This window comes from Nyctereutes procyonoides, unplaced genomic scaffold, assembly GCF_905146905.1.
Source record: "Nyctereutes procyonoides isolate TBG_1078 unplaced genomic scaffold, NYPRO_anot_genome, whole genome shotgun sequence".
Lineage (NCBI taxonomy): Eukaryota > Metazoa > Chordata > Mammalia > Carnivora > Canidae > Nyctereutes > Nyctereutes procyonoides.
Genome location: NW_026575049.1, coordinates 70,255,530 through 70,276,778, shown reverse-complemented (window position 1 = coordinate 70,276,778; position 21,249 = coordinate 70,255,530). Strand labels below are relative to the sequence as shown.

Below are 21,249 nucleotides of genomic sequence, written 5' to 3'. Positions count from 1 at the left end.
CCCCCGGGTTGAACTCTCACCTCCATCCTCTGGCCTGAGAACCCATTTCTGGTCCCTTGTCCCTCTCTCATGATTCCCATTCTTTGGAAGACGGCTCGTGGGTGGGGGGTTTGGGAAGGCGGGGGCCCTGCGCTCATGGCAGTGCCGCACCCCGGCTGCAGTGCGGGGCCCCACACACCTCACGGGGAGCTACGCACGCAGCACCAGTCCTGCCGTCAACCTGGGTTATGGAGAAAGCAGCCCCTGGGGGAACTGCGTGGAGGGTAGGAGGAATTCTCTGAGGCATCTTTGCAACCTCCTGGATCCACAGTCCTCGCAAACAGTTAAATGCAAGTGTCTTACTTGAACAACAACAACAACAACAACAGAACACCTTTGAGAAGTGCTTCGGGGCCTGGCGAGGGTGACGGCCTGCTCGCCCAGGCTCGGGGAGCTCTGCACCGACCGCGGCTCTGGCTCTCACCTTCGCTGTCCCCCCTCCAAGGATTTCCCATTCCTACCTCTCAAGGGTCCTCGTTTCAAAGAGGAGCTTGCTGGCACAGAGCAATGTTTAACCAACAAAAGCGTTGGCGATGCCACCACGGCTTTGCGGTGCCCGAGGGGGGGCTCTAGTTGGGAGCCGGAGAGGGGTGCCCGTCAGCCACACGGGGTACCCCCGCCCCCGAACCGTGAACAGGGCTTTGGCTCTGCCCCTCCCCTCGAGCTCCCCTGGCTCAGCCCATTTTCCTCCCCAGTGAGGAGAAGGAGAGGGGGGACTGAGGGGCAGGGGTGGTGCTGCGGGGACTCTGTTTCCCTTCTTGTCATTGTTTTCCTTTATTTCAGTGAGAGGCACACGCACGCACACTGCAGTCACACACACGAGCCGCGGGACCCAGGCCTCCTGGTCCACAGTCTGGGGGGGCAGGGCCAGGTGTGTGGCTGCCCCCGTCTGGTGCCTGCTCAGGGCAGTCCATGGGGCAGGGGAGTCAGGGGCAGTGCCGTGCTCGGGGACTCGGGGCCACGGGGGGCGGTGGAGGCCTAAACGTTGGCTTTTTTGCCACCACCAGGGCTGCCCACTCTCCGTTCTAGCCGGCTGTAGGGCTCGAAGGCCGAGGAACCGAGTTCACAGCAGGCAGGGAGGTCCAGGAGGGGGGCAGAGGAGAAGCAGAGGGCTGGCGGAGGCGGTGGCAGCGGCGGGGACGCGGAGGCCGAGGTCAGGGGGTTGAGGCACGGGGAGGACTTCCTGGGGTCTCCCGGCGAGGTGCCCTGGTGGCCGGCAGGCAGGCCCAGAGGGCCAGGGCTCAGCGCCACGAGGCCGGGCGCCCTGGGCACGGACAGCAGCCGGCCCTGCTCCAGCAGCCGCAGGATGTTGGAGGTGGCAAAGGCCTCGGAGGCCGAGGAGGACGTCCGCTTCTCCAGGTCCCTGCTCTGGTCTTTCTTCTGCTTGGTGCGGCGATTCTGGAACCAGACCTTGACCTTGGGGCGGAGGGTGGGGAGGGGTGTCAGGAAGGGACAGGAGACAGGCAAAGTGTGGCAGGTGGGAGGAACAAAGGAGAGGAGGTCGTGGAGGGCCAGGGAGGGGGGAGCAGGGCAGCAAGGGTGGAGTGAAAGGGGGAAGAAGAGCATTCAGAGTGTCGTTAGGTCTTCCCTGCTCGGCCGCTCTGCGCCAGCCAGTAAGGGACCCTGGCCCCAGATCCTGGCCGCAGGGTGTGATCTAGAAGGTGGGCACAGACTCCTGGTGGCGACGTCCCTCAGCCTTGCAGAGCGCTCACTGGTAGGGAGGCCCAAAGTGGGCGGGGGTGGGCTGCCGGCCTGGGGACCGGCCCACCTCGGCTGTCCTGGGACCCCCACACCCCCTCCCAGGTGAGCTCTCCGTCCCAATCTGCGTGAGCCCTTCAGCTGCAGAGGCCAGGCTCCTCAACAGGACACCCAGTGTGGCAGGAGGTTGAAGGCCACTGGCAAAGGCCAAACCTAGAGACGCAAGCTTGGGGACAACCAGGTGCCAAGTCCTCCACCAACAACAGGGTAGGGGGGCCCTTTGTCAAGGTCTATGAGAGGAGGCCGATCCAGCCGCCCCCACTGCCCAGCACCCGGGGCTCCAAGGCCTGTCCTCCTCGTGTATGGAAGAAACCATAGGCTGGGAGGGAAGCTCAGTGGTCAGCCCCCATGGTGCTGGGATCCCCTCCCCCTGGGAGAAGGCGAGGGCAACCCCTCACGGAAGGCAAGGAGCAGGCTCCAGAAGAATCTTACATAGGCCCTAGAGGTGCGGGCGGAGAGAGAGTCTGACGCTCGTGGCCCAGCTGGAGCACTTGCACAGCATCTGTAGGCCCACCCCCCCCAATCCCCCCCCTGCACCCACACTGGTGTCCTGGGAGCACAGACTCGTCCGGGAGGTTCGAGGAGGCTGGCAGCTGGCTGGGGCAGGGTGTGCCAGCAGGACAAATGGGGGCACAGGGTGGAGGGCTTGCCCAGGAAAGGGTGGGGAGGCCTTGCTAGTGGCCTCCAGCTTTGGGAGAGCATAAGGGGGGCCGGCAACTCCTATGGCTCCGGTGAAGGAGCCCAGAGGCCGGGAGGAGGCGGAGGCCAGAGTGGGAGGGCTGCCTGGGTGCGGATGAAGGCCGGGAGAAGCCTCCTGGGGCAAGGCCTCACGACACCACCTCCTAGGAGCCACCACGCCCCGGGCGCCAACAGTGAGTCAACCTGTTCCGAGTGGGGAAGGGGAGGACGAGATCTGAAACAGGTGTGGGTTTGGTGTTTTGAATGGGACTGGACTTGGGAGGCCCGGGGGGCTCAGCAGTGGAGCCTCTGCCTTCGGCCCAGGGCATGACCCCGGGGTCCCGGGATCGAGTCCCGCGTCGGGCTCCCTGCATGGAGCCTGCTTCTCCCTCTGCCTGTGTCTCTGCCTCTCTCTCTCCGTGTCTCTCATGAATAGATAAATAAAATCTTTAAAAAATAAAAAATAAGTAAATAAATGGGTTTGGACTGAGTTTCAATGATGGAAATTAACTGGAAGGTTGCGGGATCCACTTGTGATTGGACGCATCATTCATTCCCTCAATCATTCATCCTGCAGAGGTGCACTGGGTGCCCTCTACCTGCCAGGCGCCGCCCCGGACTCAGGGCATCGGCAGTGATGAGAGCAGAGCAAACCCTCCGTGTGGAGGGGACACGGATGAAGAACGGCAGAGAGAACGGCAGCGACTGTCGGGGCGCTCAGTGCCTGGAGCAGGGTCTCTCGAATTATTCATGCTAAGGAACCACTTTATAGTTTCCAGTGTGTTGTGAACCAATGATTTTGTCAAATACAATTAAAATGAATTGCACTTACTCTCCGTTTCTGCACCTAACCTTCCTGGGCAGGTAACAGTTTGAGGGGGACACCCGCCCCAGAGCCGCACTTTGAGAGGCGCTGCTTTGGGAAAAGGCTGAAGGATTAAGGGGGAAGGGCTGGCTTACTACTGGGTGGCAAACACAGCCTCTCTGAAGAGGTGACATTTATTTTTTATTTTTTTAAGATTTTATTTACTTCTTTGACAGAAAGAGCACATGTAGGGGGAGTGGCAGGTAGAGAGAGGGAGAAGCAGGCTCCCCACGGAGCAAAGAGCCCGATGGGGGGCTCGACCCCCGGATCCCAAGATCATGACCCGAGCTGAAGGCAGATGCTTAACCGAGCCTCACGGGCGCCCAAGAGTTGACATATGAAGGGGATATCAGTCAGGGAAGGCCAAGGGACATTCGACCAAATGTGGCTGAAGGAAGCGACTGGAAAGAAGAAAATGTTAGTTTGTCACTCCTGGGATCTCGATTGCTCCAGGAAAGGATCCAGTCAGACACCTGGGGAAGCGGCTCTGTGGGTCTCTGCCTTCCTCTCCCCTGCTGGGAAGCCTCCTGGCTTCTGCCTTGCTAAGCAGGCACCCTTTTAGGACCTAGATACCACCCCAAGACTGTCCCAGCCTCAGCTTCTCATCTCAGAAACCGGGACAAAAATACGTGGGCTGTTGCAGGGATCAGATACAGACGTCCACGCAGAGGACTTCACATGGTGCCTGGCCTATCCTAGCACCGAACCAGCGGGAGAGGACAGACTCAGAAGTCAGGATTCCTGTCCTGGAGAAGCTGAGGGTCTAGGGGGAGGGTGGCACCGACCCACTCCCAGCAACAAAGGGGGTGGCACTAACAAGGGGGGTGAGCCCTAAGGAATGACCAAGGTTTTACGGGCGTCCTGTCCTGCAGCTCTGGGGCAGCAGGAAGAGAGAGGCGTGGGCTCCCCGGGTTGGGGAGTCCCTGGGGAGGGGAGGGGAGGAGAGGAGGCCGGGGCTGGGGGCTGGCATGTCCATTTCTTGGGCCCTTATGGGCCACGTCGGCGGTTGTCAGTCTGGGCTGCACTTTGAGATTCCCCGGAGTCATTTTCTTCTAAATCCTGATGCCCACACCCGGTGGGGCTCACGCATCCATATTTTCAGAAAAATTTCTGTGTGTGGGACGCCTGGGTGGCTCAGTGGTTGAGCATCTGCCTCCAGCCCAGGGCGTGTGATCCTGGGGTCCTGGGATCGAGTCCCGCATCGGGCTCCCTGCATGGAGCCTGCTTCTCCCTCTGCCTCTCTGTGTCTCTCATGAATAAATAAATAAAATCTTAAAAAAATTTTTTTTCTGTGTGTGAATCTAGCCTGTGAACTGAGGTAGAAGGAGCTGGAGCTGCAAAGGTGGGGGAGAGGCGCCCCGCCTGACTACTTCCTACCAGCAGTCCCATGGTCCCCAAAGGGCTGACTCGTAAGGCTCAGCAAACAAGGGCCAAACTGAGTGAGAGGCAGGTTCAGAGCCTCTGGGCTCGTCCCTCCTTCCTCCAGGAAGCCTTCAGTTCCGCCGCAGGGGACCCCCTCTCTCAGGGTTATATCTGGGTACGGGTCTTCGGGGAGGCCTGGTTCCTGTGCAGAAGCATACTTCCTGAGGCGCTGGGCTCCCCCTTGCCTTCTGGCTGCCCTGCTGCGGTCTCCCTGCAGGCCGCATCTCGCCTCCTCCCCCTCCCGCTCCCCCCCACCAACACCCTGGGTGCCTTCACTTCCCCCTCCCCACCCTCTCCACCCCCCCCACCCTCTCCACCCTCCCCACCCGCATCCTCCGCTGGACCGCACTGTGAGCCGCTGCACACAGGGGAGGGCCGTGATTCCCAGCTGCCTGCCAGGGCCCCGGAGGTATTTTCTGGGAGATCATCTGTCACCCTCTCGAGGCTCCTGGCGGTGCTCAATCCCAAGCCTCATGATCTATTTGGAAATGGCCTTAATCTTTAAGGGGCTACTTCCCGTGACTGGGCACATTCCCATGACCGGTACTTGTGGATCTGGGATGGCCCTGGTTTTTGTGACCTGGAAGGTACCAGCTATTCTGCTGTTCTGGAAGAAGTCATGGAGGCAGAGCCCCAGGTATGGGGCTGAAGATAGTTGTCAGAGAGCCGGAGCTGCTCTTATCCAAGCTAAGTGATGTTGCGCGTCAGGATTGGGACTTGGCAGTTTGGCCTTAGCCTAGAGCCTGGGGCCCTGACCTGGAAAAAGTCCCCCGGGTCTTTTTTTTTTTTTTTTTTTTAACTTGATAGTATATTTATTAGAATAAGAGATTAGATTTGTTAAACATTTGGATTGAAATGGTTAAAAGGATTTTCATTACAATTTTTAGGCACTATACACACTTGTTTTACAATAGCATCAGTACTTGTTTCTGAGGAAAGATAAATCTCATACATTTTAATGCCTTGATCCGTTTGTAACATTCAAAGTAACCACCATTTTAGAAACGCTAATTCAAACTTAAAGAGACATAAACCACTAAATATCCCACATAATATATTTAAAAATAAATATAGAAATACAACCAGAAGTCTACAAATCATCACAGTAGACAGACTGGTAAAGCCCCAGCTATCATGGCAGTGAAGGGCTCTGGCTAGATTTTGATAGAAATTGCTTCACTCTACACCAAAAGCAAAAATATAAAATAACATGATATATACTTTCTGATGTTCTTTTTCATAGCAGCAAAGCATGCTTCACATGCACTGCCTGTGAAGGATCTTACAAGGCTCCTTCCTACTCAAACAGGAGGTATGCCTGGCAAGAATGCAGTACCACCAAGTGTCAAAGAATCCCAAAAATACAGGCAGCCGAGCACCGGGGGTTCTGGGGCAGCCTCCCACCTTGTCTCCCTCCATAGCCATGTCCTCTTTTCTCGTTTCCTGCTCTGACTCTATCATTCATTCATACAACAATCCACGTCAGCATTGTCAGGTGCTGAGAACACAGGAATCCGCAGGACTCTATCGGCACCCACTGAGCTCTCAGACCCCAGCGGGGGGAAGTGGACAGGCCCGCGGGTGTTACAAGACGGTAACTGCTTCGGCGGGAGTAGCAAGCAAGACAGTGAAGCAGATCCTGAGGTCAGACAGGATTCAGTTCTGGTTCTCTCCTTAATTCCTTAGAATGGCATGGGGCAAGTTACTTGACCTTTCTGTGCCTCAGTTTCCTTATCTGTAAAACGGGATTGTACCAATGCTTCCTCATAGGTTTGCATGACAACTCAATGAGCTAGTAATAGCGGATTTAGTAAAGCGTCTGGCGGACACTGAAGTCTGTCAAGCAATGTGGTCCCACATCAGCTGAAAAACAGAGAGGTCGTCAGGTCCTCCCCAGAAATTCTGACTCGGAACCTGTGGGCTGCACGCGGGACCTGAGCCAGGAATCTGTATTTTAATGAGAATCTCAGGGGTTCCTCGTAAGGTGGTCTGCGGACCACACTTTGAGAAGCCCTGGCTTAACCGAGCACCACACTCTCCTTGAAACAAGGCAAGGCGACCAAGTGTGTCGGGAGTTCCTAAACACCGGGACAACTGTACCAAGGGGCCCATCCCAGTTCTCCGACGTGGAGAAGGGCACGTGCGCTCCGGGTGGGCCAGGGGCTCACGGGCCTCCTCTGAGAGCGCTGCAGGCAGTGGGGAGGGAAGGCTTCACGGTCACCCCAGGTCCCGCAAGGGGGATTCTCACCAGGGGTGCCCACGATGTAACCGGGCACATAGAAGCTAAGACAGAGAGAGGGAACGAGAAGGGGGTCCTGAGTCAGCCCACATTTTCTCCACCTAAATTAGGGCCCTCCTGCTACCCAGGAAGGGGGTAAAGATGCTGGTTGGCAGGAGGAGGAGCCGTGGACAGCGGCAACCCCTTGAGAGCAGGTGCGGGCGGACTCCGGGGAACCCCGGGGTGGGGGGGGAGGCGGCACGAGGCGTTGAAGCCCCCAGGCCCCAAATGAACCTCAGCTTCCGTTCCCTACCAGGCGTGGCTACAGCATGCTTCCTGTTCCTGGGCTGACACAAGATTGTGCCTCCTGGTTCATCCCTCGGGGGTCCATCTGTTATTTGAGCAGAGGTGAAGGAGTCTCTTATCGTTTCCCCTAAAAGAGCTGCAGGTAAATCAGAGAAACAGCAGCCCCCTGAGAAAAATCTGACATGTCTTCCCGACGTCTCCACCTGGATCTCAAACTGAACCGATCCCAAACAAAACGCTAGATTGCTCTCCAGTGTCCTGCTCCTCCCCAGCTTTCTCAACCCGTTCCATGGGCTCGTTGGCCAGTTCCCATCATTCGCCCGTACCCCCCCAAACCACTTCTTTTTCCTTTGCCCCGTTCACATAATTCCTGATGAGCAAGTCCTAACAGATGCCACCTCCAAATTAGAGATTTGGATTAGACCAGTTCACTCCTCCACCGGCGCTCAGAGCCCCACCTCGGCCTCTCGTCCCCCTTCTCCAGGTGACAGAGTGGCCTCTGTAATGCCAGTCCCCTCGTGTCACTCTCCCCTCAACACCTCACCATGGTCTCTAAACACCACCTGCTGTGTCCCACCTGCCTTCCCTATTACACTCCGACTCCAGCCACACTGGCCTTCGGACACTTCAGAACATTCTGGGCTAGTTCTCACTTCCAGGACTTCACAGTTACCCTGAGTCTTGACTCCTCCTCTCCTAGCTCTTCCTCTGCCTCTTCCCTGTCATTCACACCCCGGCCACTGTCATTCACCTCCTCAAAGAGGCCTCCCCTGACCACCCCAGGGAAAGATTTCCAGGCCCCAGCATACCAGGTTTTATCTGCTTCCTAGCACCCACTAACTCCTGTAAATGCCATCTTTCTCACTCAGGGCGTACGCTGCACGGTGCCTGGTCTGCGTTGTTCTCTGCTACGTCTCCGGTGCCTAGAACAGGGCCTGGTACACAGGAGGTATTCAGCAATATTTTTAACAAAGCTATGGGTGTATATAAGGAAGATTCCACAGAATCTTAGCTCTAGAACCTAGGACAAGTTACTTGCCTCTCTCAGTTCCCCGAAATGGAGATAATATTACCCATAAAGCCATCTTTTTATAAAGACCAGGTGAGGGCAGCCCGGGTGGCTCAGCGGTTTAGCGCCGCCTTCAGCCCAGGGCCTGATCCTGGAAACCCGGGATCGAGTCCCACATCGGGCTCCCTGCAAGGAGCCTGCTTCTCCCTCTGCCCGCGTCTCTGCCTCTCTCTGTGTCTCTCATGAATAAATAAGTAAATTATTTTTTTAAAAATAAACAAACCGCACCTGAGTTCATGCTAACAAGGTGACTCAGGGTGGGCTCTGCCTGGGTTCAGGGTGCAGCAGTGGTCCCAGAGACTGCACCTGTGATTAGGGGGTTGGGCCCCCCACACTTGCCCTCTGGAGAGTGGGGAGAGGCTGGGTTACAAAAACTCTTGAACAGTAAGATTCAGAGAGCTTCTGGGTTGGGGATCATGTGGCGGTGCTGGTGGGTGGCACCCAGAAATGGTATAGAAGCTCCCTGAACACCTCACCCCAACATCTTGCTCTATGCATCTCTTCCATTTGGCTCTATCTCCCCCTTCCACCAAATGTGGCTATTTCTGAATTGTATCCTTTACCATAAGCCCGTAAATGAAAGTAAAGTGCTTTCCTGAGCTCTGCAAGCCATTCCAACAAATTGCCAAACCTGAGGAGGGAGAGGTGGGAACCCCCAACTTTATAGTTCCTCTGTCAGAGAGGTACCGGTGGCCCCGGGGCCTTGCACGTGGCATCTGATGTAGATGCCTGGTGAGACTGAGCCTTAGCCTGCATCATCTGTGCTCACCCCAGGAGTCCGGGGCAGAATTGAATCGAGTAGCTGGACACTCGCTTGGGGCTAGGGAATGGGCGGTCTGGTTGCTCTTGGTGTTGGAAAACACCCCACACAGCTGGTGTCAGGAGTGTTGTCTGAAGAGAAACCTCACGCTCTCCCCACACCGTCACAGCGAGGACTAAATGAGTTGGGACACGTCGAGTACCAGAGCCTGGGACAGAGGAAGGTCTCAGTAACCGTTAGCTGTGCCTTATAGTCTCTGCCAGCCCCCGGCCTAGGAAAGGAGAAGGGATTTTCTAGAGCTGTTGCTCAGTAAGGGTCTCAGGATCATTCTTTACAAGCTCTAGGATGGCCGCCACTTTAGAGATAGCATAAAGATGCCAGACTGCCTGCCCAAATCCTAGCTCTGGTAACTGCACCGTCGGGCTGTCGGGCTGTCGGGCTGTCGGGTTGTGGGGTTGTGGGGAGGCCTCGGTGAAATCCCGTATGCAGGGCACTTGGAGCTGCTCCGGGGCACAGTGGGCACCCAGCAGCATTACTATCATTATTGTTTTCTTGTATCTCTGGTACCAGACTCAAACACCTCCATTCACACAGAGTGGGTGCTCACTTCACAAAAGTTTTTCCTTTGGGCTAAGCTTATTACGTTAAAATCCTAAGCCCTTCCTGGGTGGAGGAGGTATTCGGACCCCTTCTCTCCAGCAAGAACTTCTGAGGTACAGTGGGATAAAGGGTACGTATGGAGGATGGGGAGACGCCCAGAATGGGGAAATGAGAAATACCCAACCCAATTTTGGAATGTTTCTTCTCTTCTCTGGAATCTCTGCTCCCTACTGGAGCCAACACTTCACCACCCTCTCCTGCAGGGTCCCTCATGTGCCAACACCCCCCCCCCCGAGTCACTGCCTGCATCCTGGATGCCCCTCCTTCCTATTTCTCTGGCCTTTCCCCATATTCCACCCAAAGGGCCTGATGCATTCAGAAGGCCCTCTGTTGGCATACGCCAGCTCTCTCTTGTCCGCGCTATATTTACTGCTCTGATTTACCTATAACTCTAAGCTTTTCCCTGATGCACGTGTGAACTCCAAAGCTGGGTCTGCCTGTAGCAGCCCACAGGCCTCGTACCCCACAAAGTTCCCGGGCTGCAGGGCAAGGGTGGAGGGGCCTAGCCCTGCCCTCTTACCTGGGTCTCGGAGAGGTTCAGCTGGCGGGCCAGCTCAGTGCGCTCACGGCCCACCACGTACTGGCAGCGCTGGAACTCCATTTCCAGGCGGTATAGCTGCTCAGCTGTGAAGGACGTGCGGGTCCGCTTGGGTCTGTCCAGGTCCAAGCCCTTAGGCAGGACAATTTCCCGGATGGTCCCTTTGGCATCTGCAGGGGCCATGAAAAGAGGCTGTTTAGTTCACTAGTTAAGTAGCCAGACCAGGGATCCCCGGGTGGCGCAGCGGTTTAGCGCCTGCCTTTGGCCCAGGGCATGATCCTGGAGACCCAGGGTTGAATCCCACGTTGGGCTCCCGGTGCATGGAGCCTGCCTCTCTCTCTCTCTCTCTCTCTCTCTCTCTCTCTGTGTGACTAATATAAATAAATAAAAAAAATTTAAAAAAATCTGTATGCTTATAAAAAAAAATAAAATAAGTAGCCAAACCACCAACAATCATCTTCACAAGAGCCAGTGTGATCTAACTGGAGCTCTTTGGGCCTGCGGCTGGCTCTGTGACCTCTGACAAGTTGCGTACCGTCTCTGGGCCTAGCTTCCTTAATCATCCAATGCAGTAGGTTGTACCTATTGGGCCTCTGTATGTGAATGGGCCTCGTTACAAATTTCAAGTCCACTACCAGAGCCTGGGAAGAAAGGATTCACTCTGACCCGGCCAGGATTCTGTTCCCTCAGCAGAGTGAAAGGACAAACAGAAAGAGATATACCAAATCCTCAAGTGTAAAGGATAGGATGGGTTAGAATTGGTCTGATGAGGCTTACTGGAGGTGCCCAGAGCCAGGTCCTGAGCCCTGTGTATGGGTGTGCACACAGGGGTGAGCACTCAGTCCACAGACCCTCCTGGGGTCCGTGAAGAGGCCGGCCCGTTAGGGGTGGATTGCAGCCTGGGGAGCTGGGATTCCCCGGAAAGAGCCCAAAGACCACTGCCACGGACCCCACGTGCTGGGGTGCCTCCTAGGGGGGAGACTGCCACTTCCCACGTATTTAGTTCTGAACAATAGGACCACCCTCTTGGGTCCTAAACCACTGCCATCCATGCATAACCAATATTTTGAAGGCTACTTAAGAGAGCTTAAAATCTTGCAGCCTACACTCACCAGATATTCCCACTCAAAAAAAACTGAGAAGTAACAATAAAACGTTTGGCAAAAGTGAGATTCAAACACACACTCTGATAGCTAGAAATCCAGTTATTAGGAAAGTCTGTGTCAAAAATTGGGAGGTGGAAATGTGCAGCATCACATTCTGTAGAATTTACTAAACCATTCCCAGCTTACGACATTGCTGAATGCAGCTGAACTGACATTACAGAGAAAGACTAGTGTCTCTGGAAAACCCGCCTGCTCAAGGCAACCCTGATCAACACAGGTGGTGCTGGGCACGCACAGGTAACAGAGCAAGTCGCAGGGGTTCGAACCCTCCCCGGGACGCGTGCACAATTGGAGCTGGCAGTGTGGCCAGAAATGCAAGGCGAGGCTGCTATGTTTTAGACGTGTTTGCCCCGGGCCAGGCACTGTTTTATGTGCTTGAACCCTCTCAAAGTCTCAGTGAAGCCGGAACGATTATGAAGCCCATTCTGCAGGTAGGGAAACAGAGGAAGGCATGTTAAGTAACTTACCCGAGGTCACACTGACCGTGCTCCATCATCCGTGTAAACACCCTCGCTTTACTTTATTGAAACCCTCTTGTAGTAATACTTAATGATTCAGTGCTTAGGCTATGATGAAGAGAAACTCTGGGCACGGGTAAAGAAATGGAATCTTCTGGACAGGTCCGTCAGGGCCCTGGAAGACACAGCAGGACCTGCCTCTGGGAAGGGCTGTCCATCCGGGGGCTCCGGGGAGCCTCACCGCTGGAGACTCTACTTTGGAATCCCTGCTCTAGGGTGACAGGCACTGAGGAGGGCACTTGACGGGGTGAGCTCGGGGTCTTGTGCTAGACGTTGGCAAATTGAATTTAAATTAAAAAATGCAAAAAGTAAAAAAAAATTTTTAAATTAGAATTCCTGCTCTAGAGGGTGAGCCTGACGCCTCTCCCTCCAAAGCCTCCTCCACGTGATTGATGAGCTTGGTTCTGCCCGGCTCCTACCAGAGCCGGCTAACCTCTGCTCCTCCGGGGTCTCGCAGCTCCTTCCGGCACCTTCGTGCTGGGTGGACCCTGGGGAGAAGGTGGGTCTGGGTCAGGGACGCAGCGGTGCTCAGAGCTGGTCCCCCCACACAGGGCAGAGCTTGAGACCGGCGGGCCTGCTCCTGAAGTGCAGGTGGGACCACAGGCCTTAGGGGCGACCCAGGCCTTCCCTGTCTGACACTTCCTACGTGCCGGAGAGGTGGGGGAGTGTTTGCGACCCCACTGACTGGGTGTCCTCTCCTCAGGCCCTATTATTTCCAATCGTGACACAGTCTCAGGACTTCGCACGACACCCACGGCTCCGAGGCATTGCTTTGTGAAAAGTGTGTCGGAGGCGCAGAGTGGAGGGAGGTGTGGGCGTCCTGGTGGTGCCCACTGCTCCGCTCGGCTTCACTCTCTCAGGGGGCCTCCTCGAACCCACCAAGCTCCGAGCCGGGGTTCCTGACCGCTGAGGTCACGTCATACGTGGCCCCTGCCCTCTCCTCCTGTAGAAGAGCTAAGACTCAGGGAGCAGGCGAGCGCAGCTCTCCCCAGGGGTCAGGAAGGCAGCCTGCCGACCAGATAGCAAGACACGCCATAAAAGTAAGCACAGGAAAAGATATCCAACATCGCTAGCCATTAGGGAAAGGCAAATCTAAACCAGGAGGGACACCTATTAGCACAGCTAAAAACAAAAAAATACTGTGAGTGTCAAAGGCTGATGAGGATGCGAGAAACGAGGCCTCATCCACCGCCGGTGGGAATGCGGAGGTGCGGCCGCTCCAGAAAATGACCTGGCAGTTCCTGAAAGACTGAAGCCTACACTTAGCATGGCCCTCGGTGCCCATACTCCCGGGCATTTGTCCTAGAGGAGCAAATCTTGGGTTCACACCCAAACCTGTGCGTGAATGTTCGTAGCTGCTGCTGTATTTATAACAGGCCCCCGTGGAAACAGGCCAAGTGTCCTCTAGGAGGCGAGCGGTTAAGCAAACTGGGTCCGGCAACACATGGGATATTACTCAGCAATAAAAGGAATGACTCCTGACAGACATAACAAACTGGACGAATCTCCAGGAAATTCTACTGAGTGAAGAAAACCAGAGTTGGTTCCCAAGATCACATACTGCATGAGCCCATGTGCACGACGCTACCGCGAGGTCGGAGCCATAGAGGAAGAGAACAGAGGCAGGTGAGGTAAGGGAGGTACAACCATCAAGGAGTAGCATGAGGAAGGTCCTTGATGGTGACAGACCAGCTCTTGATTCGTGGCGGTGGATATGCCGATCTATAAAGGTAAAGCGTCACAGAACTATATATAAAGGCTAAAAGATGAGTGCGTGTACAGACGGGTGAAATCCAAAGATCTGTGGTCTAGTCAATTACATCATATTGATGTCAATTTCTTGCTTTTGATAATGTTTTATGGATATGTAAAATGTCACTTTTGGGACAAGGCAGGTCATGGATACACAGGGCTTCTCTGTCAGGACCTCTCTCTACTATTTTTACAACTTCTTGTGAGTCCAAAATTATTTCAGAATGAGACATTTAACAACAAGAACAAAACATGAAGCTACAATGAGGTTGTTCCAGAGATGGACAAATCCATCTGTGGGAAAAATATAATAGAGTTTCCCTGCATGCCTGGTGGCTCAGTGGTTGAGCATCTGCCTTCAGCTCAGGTCGTGATCCCGGGGTCCTGGGATCTAGCCCTACTTTGGGATCTCTGTGTCTCTCATGAATAAATAAATAAAATCTTAAAAAAAAAAAAGAGCTTCTCCAAAGTGCCTCCTGTAATTTTCAAGGTGACTTAAAATGGTACATAAATAAACATTTATCCAATCAAAAGTTATGCACTTAATGTTTACTAGGAACAAATTTAACCCTATGATTTTATGTGCTTAGAATGAGGCAGAAGTAGGTAATCTTAAAATGTATTATGCTAAAATATTAAGTAAATAAATGGGACATATATATAACAGAAATGGTGAAGATGATATTCAAATGACTGAAAGAGAACAATGGAATCGAGGTGCACAATTGGACCCATGCATATATATATACACACACATATATATATATATTTTAAGATTTTATTTATTTATTCATGAGAGACACGGAGAGAGAGGCAGAGACACAGGCAGAGGAAGAAGCAGGCTCCATGCAGGGAGCCTGATGTGGGACTCGATCCCGGGACTCCAGGATCATGCCCTGGGCCCAAGGCAGGCGCTAAGCCACTGAGCCACCCAGGGATCCCCCCACACATATATATTGATAGTTTGTGATAATGGGAGCATTCTCAATGGAAAAAGGTCAGTCTAGTCGATAAATGGAATTAAGCAGATTGGTGACCATAACTTATCTATTTGAAATAAAAGTTAAATTCCTGTCTTTCATCATAAGAGACAATCATTTTCAAATGGATTACAGAGAAAATCATAGACTATAAAATGATAAAAGCACTAAAAGGAAATGTAGGATACTATTTTTATAATCCTAAACTTGGGAAGAGCAAGATATAAAACTAGATCTGCAAAGGAAAGACAAACAACTATATTACAACCATACTATATTAAAGCCAACCCCTTTTGTATGATAAAAGCACCAAGACCAAGGTAATTAAAAAAAAATTGAAGAGAAAACTTCTTTAAATGGTAAAAAGAAATTATACAATGCAATGATAAATATTTTTTAAAAGGGAAATAGTCCAGTAGAAAAGAATGGTCAAATAATTTATCTGGCCTGTTTACAGAAAAAAATGCCAAATGACCAATAAACATGAAAAATGAGCACAGCTCCACAGAAATTAGGATGATACCAACTCACACAACAATGAAAAATCATTCATCTCCTATAGGACTGGAAAGACATTAGTGAATGGTTAATAAATCAATAATTAACTGTAGGGGATTCCACACTCGCACTCAGTGTTGGTAGGACTGTAAGTTGTCACCACCTTTTAAGCCTGTATTTGTCAAGATTAAAGATGCACATAACTTTTGCCCTAGCAATTTTATTTTAGTAGGTACTTATCCAGAAAAGCACACGCTCATGTGCTCCAAAGTATATATAAGGACATTTGCTGCAGCGGTGTTCAAAATATTGAAAATCTGAAAGCAACCTCAAGGTTCCCACAAAGGAAACGGCTCAACAAATTATGGTAATTCATACTACAAAACAGAGTGCAGCAATTTAAAAGAATGACCAAGTGTCTATAGGAACTTACATTAAGTGAAAGAAAGTGATAGAATAATATATGCAGTAAAATCCTATCCTACTAGTTGTAAATTAAACAACTATACATATTCAACCATTCAACATATATTTAATGAGCACCTACTAAGTGCTAAATACTATTCCAGGGTCTAGGGATAGAGAAATGAGCAAAATAAGCAAGGTCCTTGCTTCCATTGACCTTGTACTGCGGACAGAGAAAAACAATAAATTTAAAAAATGAATGTGTATGTAATGACAACTGCTGGGAAGACAATAAAACAAGGTAAGAGGATATTACTGACCTTCTCCAAATAACTGAAACCAACCACTACAGTGTGTGTGTGTGTGGGGGGGCTATTCTAGCTATAATGGTCAGAGAAGGCCACTCATCAAAGTTTAGTGGAGAAATCATGAATGCTGTTCACCAGTGTTTCCAACTCCACCCAAAGCCCATGGTAGGGTTGCAGTAATTTTCTCCCCTTTGAAATTAGATATGACCATATGACTTACTTTAGCCAAAAAGAAGAGTTCACCTTCAGATGAACCTTTAAGAACCGGTTCATAATTTGCCACACCTCTTTCCTCTCATTGTCATGGTCCTGGAAGCAGGAGTCAGGATGGAGCATCATCAGCCTGGATTTCTGAGTACCAAGGTGAGCCTGTGCCCACGGGTGATGCCCTTATCATGTGAGTGAGAGGTACACGTGTGCTTTATTAAAACTCTAAGATTTAGGGTTGTCTGTAGCTCATCCTTGTTGACACAGCCTCCTTACCCAAATTGTTCCTTTTCTGGGTGGAGTTTGAGGGAGGAAGCATCAAGAAGGAGGGACACCTTTTTTTTTTTTTTAAAGATTCTATTTATTTATTCATGATAGTCACACAGAGAGAGACAGAGAGGCAGAGACACACGCAGAGGGAGAAGCAGGCTCCACGCAGGGAGCCTGACGTGGGATTCGACCCCGGGTCTCCAGGATCGCGCCCCGGGCCAAAGGCAGGCGCCAAACCGCTGCGCCACCCAGGGATCCCAAGAAGGAGGGACAGCTTTAATTGCAGGGCCTCTTTGTGGGCACAGTTGTTAGCGTGAAAATGCATGCGTCTAAAGGGAATGTCTCCTGCCTGAGTCTTGTTGCCTTTCTGGTCTCCTCAAAGAAGAGTGAGTCCTAGAAGAAGGGGAGAGGGTGATTCTGTCCGAGGAGCCTTTGGCTTGAGCGTGGTGGTCATCTCTGTCTGATAATAGTGAGCCAATGCCCCTGACCTCTAGAACCAAATATTATCCCCTCCTGGTCCTTCTCCTAGGAGACACCCACAAAGCCCTACCTGATTTCATCTCCTAGCTCCTGGGGAGTTCCTTTACACAACAAGCTGGTAATATACTGATTTTTAAGTGTGACAAGGTCCTTCCTGCCTTAATCTATAATGTGATTATTATAAAAATTCCTTATGGGGGATCCCTGGGTGGCTCAGTGGTTTAGCGCCTGCCTTCGGCCCAGGGCGTGATCCTGGGGTCCTGGGATCGAGTCCTGCTTTGGGCTCCTGGTGTGGAGCCTGCTTCTCCCTCTGCCTGTGTCTCTGCTTCTCTCTCTCTCTATGTCTATCATGAATAAATAAATAAAATATTTTAAAAAATTCCTTATGGAAGATTCATCAAGTTTATTGGGAAAAATTGAAAATGGAAGAATAGTGAAGAAACAAGGTGAAAAAATGAAGAGAAAATGCTTGCATTACACCCAGCAGAACATATTAGAAATTTACAGCAACTAAAATGGTATGATGCTAGCACAAGAGTCTGGAAGCAATCCATGCATACATGAGAATTTCTATAAAGAAGACATTTCAAATTAGCAGGAAGAAAGGATTGTTAAAGACCTGGCTTTTGGACAATTTGCTCATTATTTGGAATAAAGTAACTTATCTCTCACTGCATGCAAAAACAAACATAAGATACATGAGCACTGGGGATCCCTGGGTGGCTCAGCGGTTTGGTGCCTGCCTTCCGCCCAGGGCGTGATCCTGGAGTCCTGGGATCGAGTCCCACATCGGGCTCCCTGCATGGATGGAGCCTGCTTCTCCCTCTGCCTGTGTCTCTGCCTCTCTCTCTCTCAGTCTGTGTATCTCATGAATAAATAAATAAAATCTTTAAAAAAAAAGATACATGAGCATTTTTCACATAAAAATAAGCTCTAGGGTACCTGGGTGGCTCAGTTCGTTAAGCCTCTGCCTTCCACCTTAGGCCAGGATCCCAGGGTCCTGGGATGGAGCCCCCATGTCAGGCTTGCTGCTCAGCGGGGAGTCTGCTTCTCCCTCTGCCCTCTCCCCCTCCCTGCTTGTGATCCATCTCTTTCTCTTGCTCTCTCTCTCAAATAAATAAATAAATAAAATCTTTTTTAAAAAGCTCTAAAAATTGAAGAAAACCAGACAAAATTTTAAAAGGAAAATAAATGACAGATTTGAGGCCCTAGTAATAAAAGCTTATTTATGCAGGATAAGAGAAAGTTAAAAGACAAATGATAGATTAGGAGAAAATATTCAAATTACATGCAGAGCGGAGTCCTAAAGTCTGGTACTCACAAAAGTCTCTAGAGACTGATGAGTAAAGTCAAGCACTGGGAAACTAAGCAAATTATATGAAAGGGTTATTCAGAGAAGAAGAAATGCAAGTGTCTAATAACTATGAAAAAGTACTCAAGCTCAGAGGGAATCCAGGAAAAATGAGTTAGAACAGCAAATGAGATAGTTTTTTCTTTTTCCAGATGCCATATTTTGCCTATCAGACTGTGGAAAATGTGCTGGCAAAGATGAGGGAAAATATGGGTTCTCTCAAGTACCATTGTTAAGAATACTTATAGGGGACAATTTCACAACACCTAGCCAAATTAAACACTGCATAATTTCATTGTCCTAGAAATTTTATGGAGGTTTCTACTCCAGAGAAATATTGATACACTTTGATATACTTAATTTTTTTTTAGAAAAATATAGGGAAAAATTGAATGTTTATCAGTGGAAAAATGTACCTGTGTACATTTTTGTTTGGTTTGTTGCAAAGCCTGTGAAGAGCTTTCTAACAAAGAACTAAAAGCCCCAAAAGAAATGGCCATTAGATATGATTACAATTTAAATTTAAATTCAGAAAAAAAACTTACAGCAAAGTTTTAAAAAATAAAATGATTTAGGCATATTTGCAACACGTGTCACAGAAAAAAGGATTATTTCTTTAGTATAAAAAGAGCAATCACAGCTATAAGGAAACAATAAACCAACAGAGAAATAGCTAAACACATGAATAAAAAATTCCAGAAGAAAGTAAAATCAATAAGTACACGAATATATGCTTAACCTCATTAGTAATTAAAAATGCTAACAAAAATAATTTTTTTCACTTGGAAAGATCTCACTCTAAAAGATTCAGCATACTCTGGGTTGGAAGGATGAGGGAAATGGCACATTTATACACAATTGCCAGATTTTTGGGCATGAAATATCTATCATAACTTTAATATGATATATGTGAACTCAGCCATCAGAAAGGATGAACACCCACCATTTGCTTCGACGTGGATGGAACTGGAGGGTATGATGCTGAGTGACGTTAAGTCAGTGGGAGAAGGACAAACATCTTATGGTCTCACTCATACGTGGAATATAAGAAATAGTGAAAGGGACCATAAGGGAAGGGGGGAACCAAGTGGGAAAAATTAGAGAGGAAGACAAACCACAAGAGACTCCTGATCTGGGAAACAAAGGGTTGTAGAGGGAAGGTGGGCGGGGGATGGGGCACTGAGGAGGGCACTTGATGGGATGAGCCCTGGGTGTTATACTATATGTTGGCAAGTTGAATTTACATACAAATTTTAAAAACAGCTAAGAAAAAAATATATGTGAAATAATGCTTATTATTTTAAACATTTTATTATGAGAAATTTCATACATATACAAAATGAGAATAGTGTAATGAGCTCTGATATACCTATTCCCTAACTTCAGCAACTATAAATTCAGGAACAATCCTGTTTCTCTCTAGCCTCATAATTTTAAGATATCATATCATCTCACCCAGAAATATTTCTATATGTATCTCTAAAAAAAAAACTTCCTTTAAAAAACAACCACAATACTGTCACAACCAAAAACATTGACAATCATTCCTTAATATAAAAAGTCCTACTTGTTTACACATTTTTTCAGATTGTCTCATAAATGAGACTTTATTTATTTATTTATTTATTTATTTATTTATTTATTTATAAAGGAGACTTTTAGAAACCATCTGTCCAAATTAGGATATAAAGATGTTCACTGATGCACTGTTTGCAGTAGTGAAAAAGTAGAACAACCTAAGTACCCAGCAATAGGGGACTGGTTAAATTATTATTTATTTATTTATTTTGGGGGGGACTGGTTAAATTAATTTTATCTGCAGAACAGAATATCATGCAGTTGTTACAAAGAACAAGGCATGCTAGACAGCAATCTTTCTACAAATGTTTATTAAATGAAAAAAAGTTTGCAAAAGAATTCCCACTTTTGTAATATAGAACTTACATATTTATACTTTTCAATTACTGGAGAAAGTTTGGGAAGTTACATCCTGGGAGTGTACATGCTTTATGGGGGGGGGGATGAAGATGTTTTAATTTATACATGATATAGCAGAACAGCATGGTTGGTTCTGTAATTAGAAAGTTATTTTATAGGTCAGAAAATAAAAGACAGGGATCCCTGGGTGGCGCAGCGGTCTGGCGCCTGCCTTTGGCCCAGGGCGCGATCCTGGAGACCCAGGATCGAATCCCACATCGGGCTCCCTGTGCATGGAGCCTGCTTCTCCCTCTGCCTATGTCTCTGCCTCTCTCTCTCTCTCTCTCTCTCTGTGACTATCATAAATAAATAAAAATTAAAAAAAAATTAAAAAAAAAACTGCAACACATATGGAAAGCACTAAGCTACTATCCTTAACAGAACTTCTACAAATCAATAAATAAAGGAATATTTAAAAATTGGAAGTGATCAAGGAAATGAGTTAGTAACACCAGAAGAAACACACTGGCCAATAAATACGGAAAGATCATCAACTTCACTAATAATCAATGAAATAAAAATTAGAATGCCAATGATGTACCCCTTATCACCTATTGATAAGTATAAGTGACACAAATTGGTACTTACCATGATTTAACAAAGGTAATAAAGATATGTAATGCCCAATATGGGCAAAGGGAAAGGGTGAAGGTAAAAGTAGCAAACTTTTCCCTCCAAAGAATAATTTGATGGTATCTATCAAGATAGAAAGTATAAGCTGTGATGGCAAGATCTGGAGGTACAAGCACTTTCAGGCATTGCTGCTGGGACTAGGGTAGGGGTCGGGGTGGGTGGGAGTAGGGAGGTGTACCATCCAGAAGGCAATTTGGCATTATCTTCTAAATTACAAACATACCCAGTGACCTGCCTTCAAGAACTTCTCTGGCACATGTGGAAATGACCAAGAAGGAGTTTATTTATTGCATCATTGTATATAATAGCAACATCTTAGGAAAAGGCTAAATGTCCACCAATGGGACGTGGGTTACACAACAAACATCATGGTCCAGTGTAAATGGAATAC

At 49.4% G+C, this 21,249-nt stretch overlaps 1 protein-coding gene across 1 annotated transcript in view; it reads right to left on the bottom strand.

The window, feature by feature from the left end:
* Positions 1 to 1,017: 1,017 nt before the first annotated feature.
* The window catches only part of VAX2 (ventral anterior homeobox 2), a 31,699-nt gene continuing 11,467 nt past the window's right edge, over positions 1,018 to 21,249 (bottom strand). The window contains exons 4-5 of the mRNA XM_055329460.1: positions 10,296 to 10,483; positions 1,018 to 1,455 (exon numbers count right to left, since the gene is read on the bottom strand). Of these exons, the coding sequence (XP_055185435.1) occupies positions 1,018 to 1,455; positions 10,296 to 10,483 (626 nt within the window). The remainder of the gene's footprint in view (positions 1,456 to 10,295; positions 10,484 to 21,249) is intronic.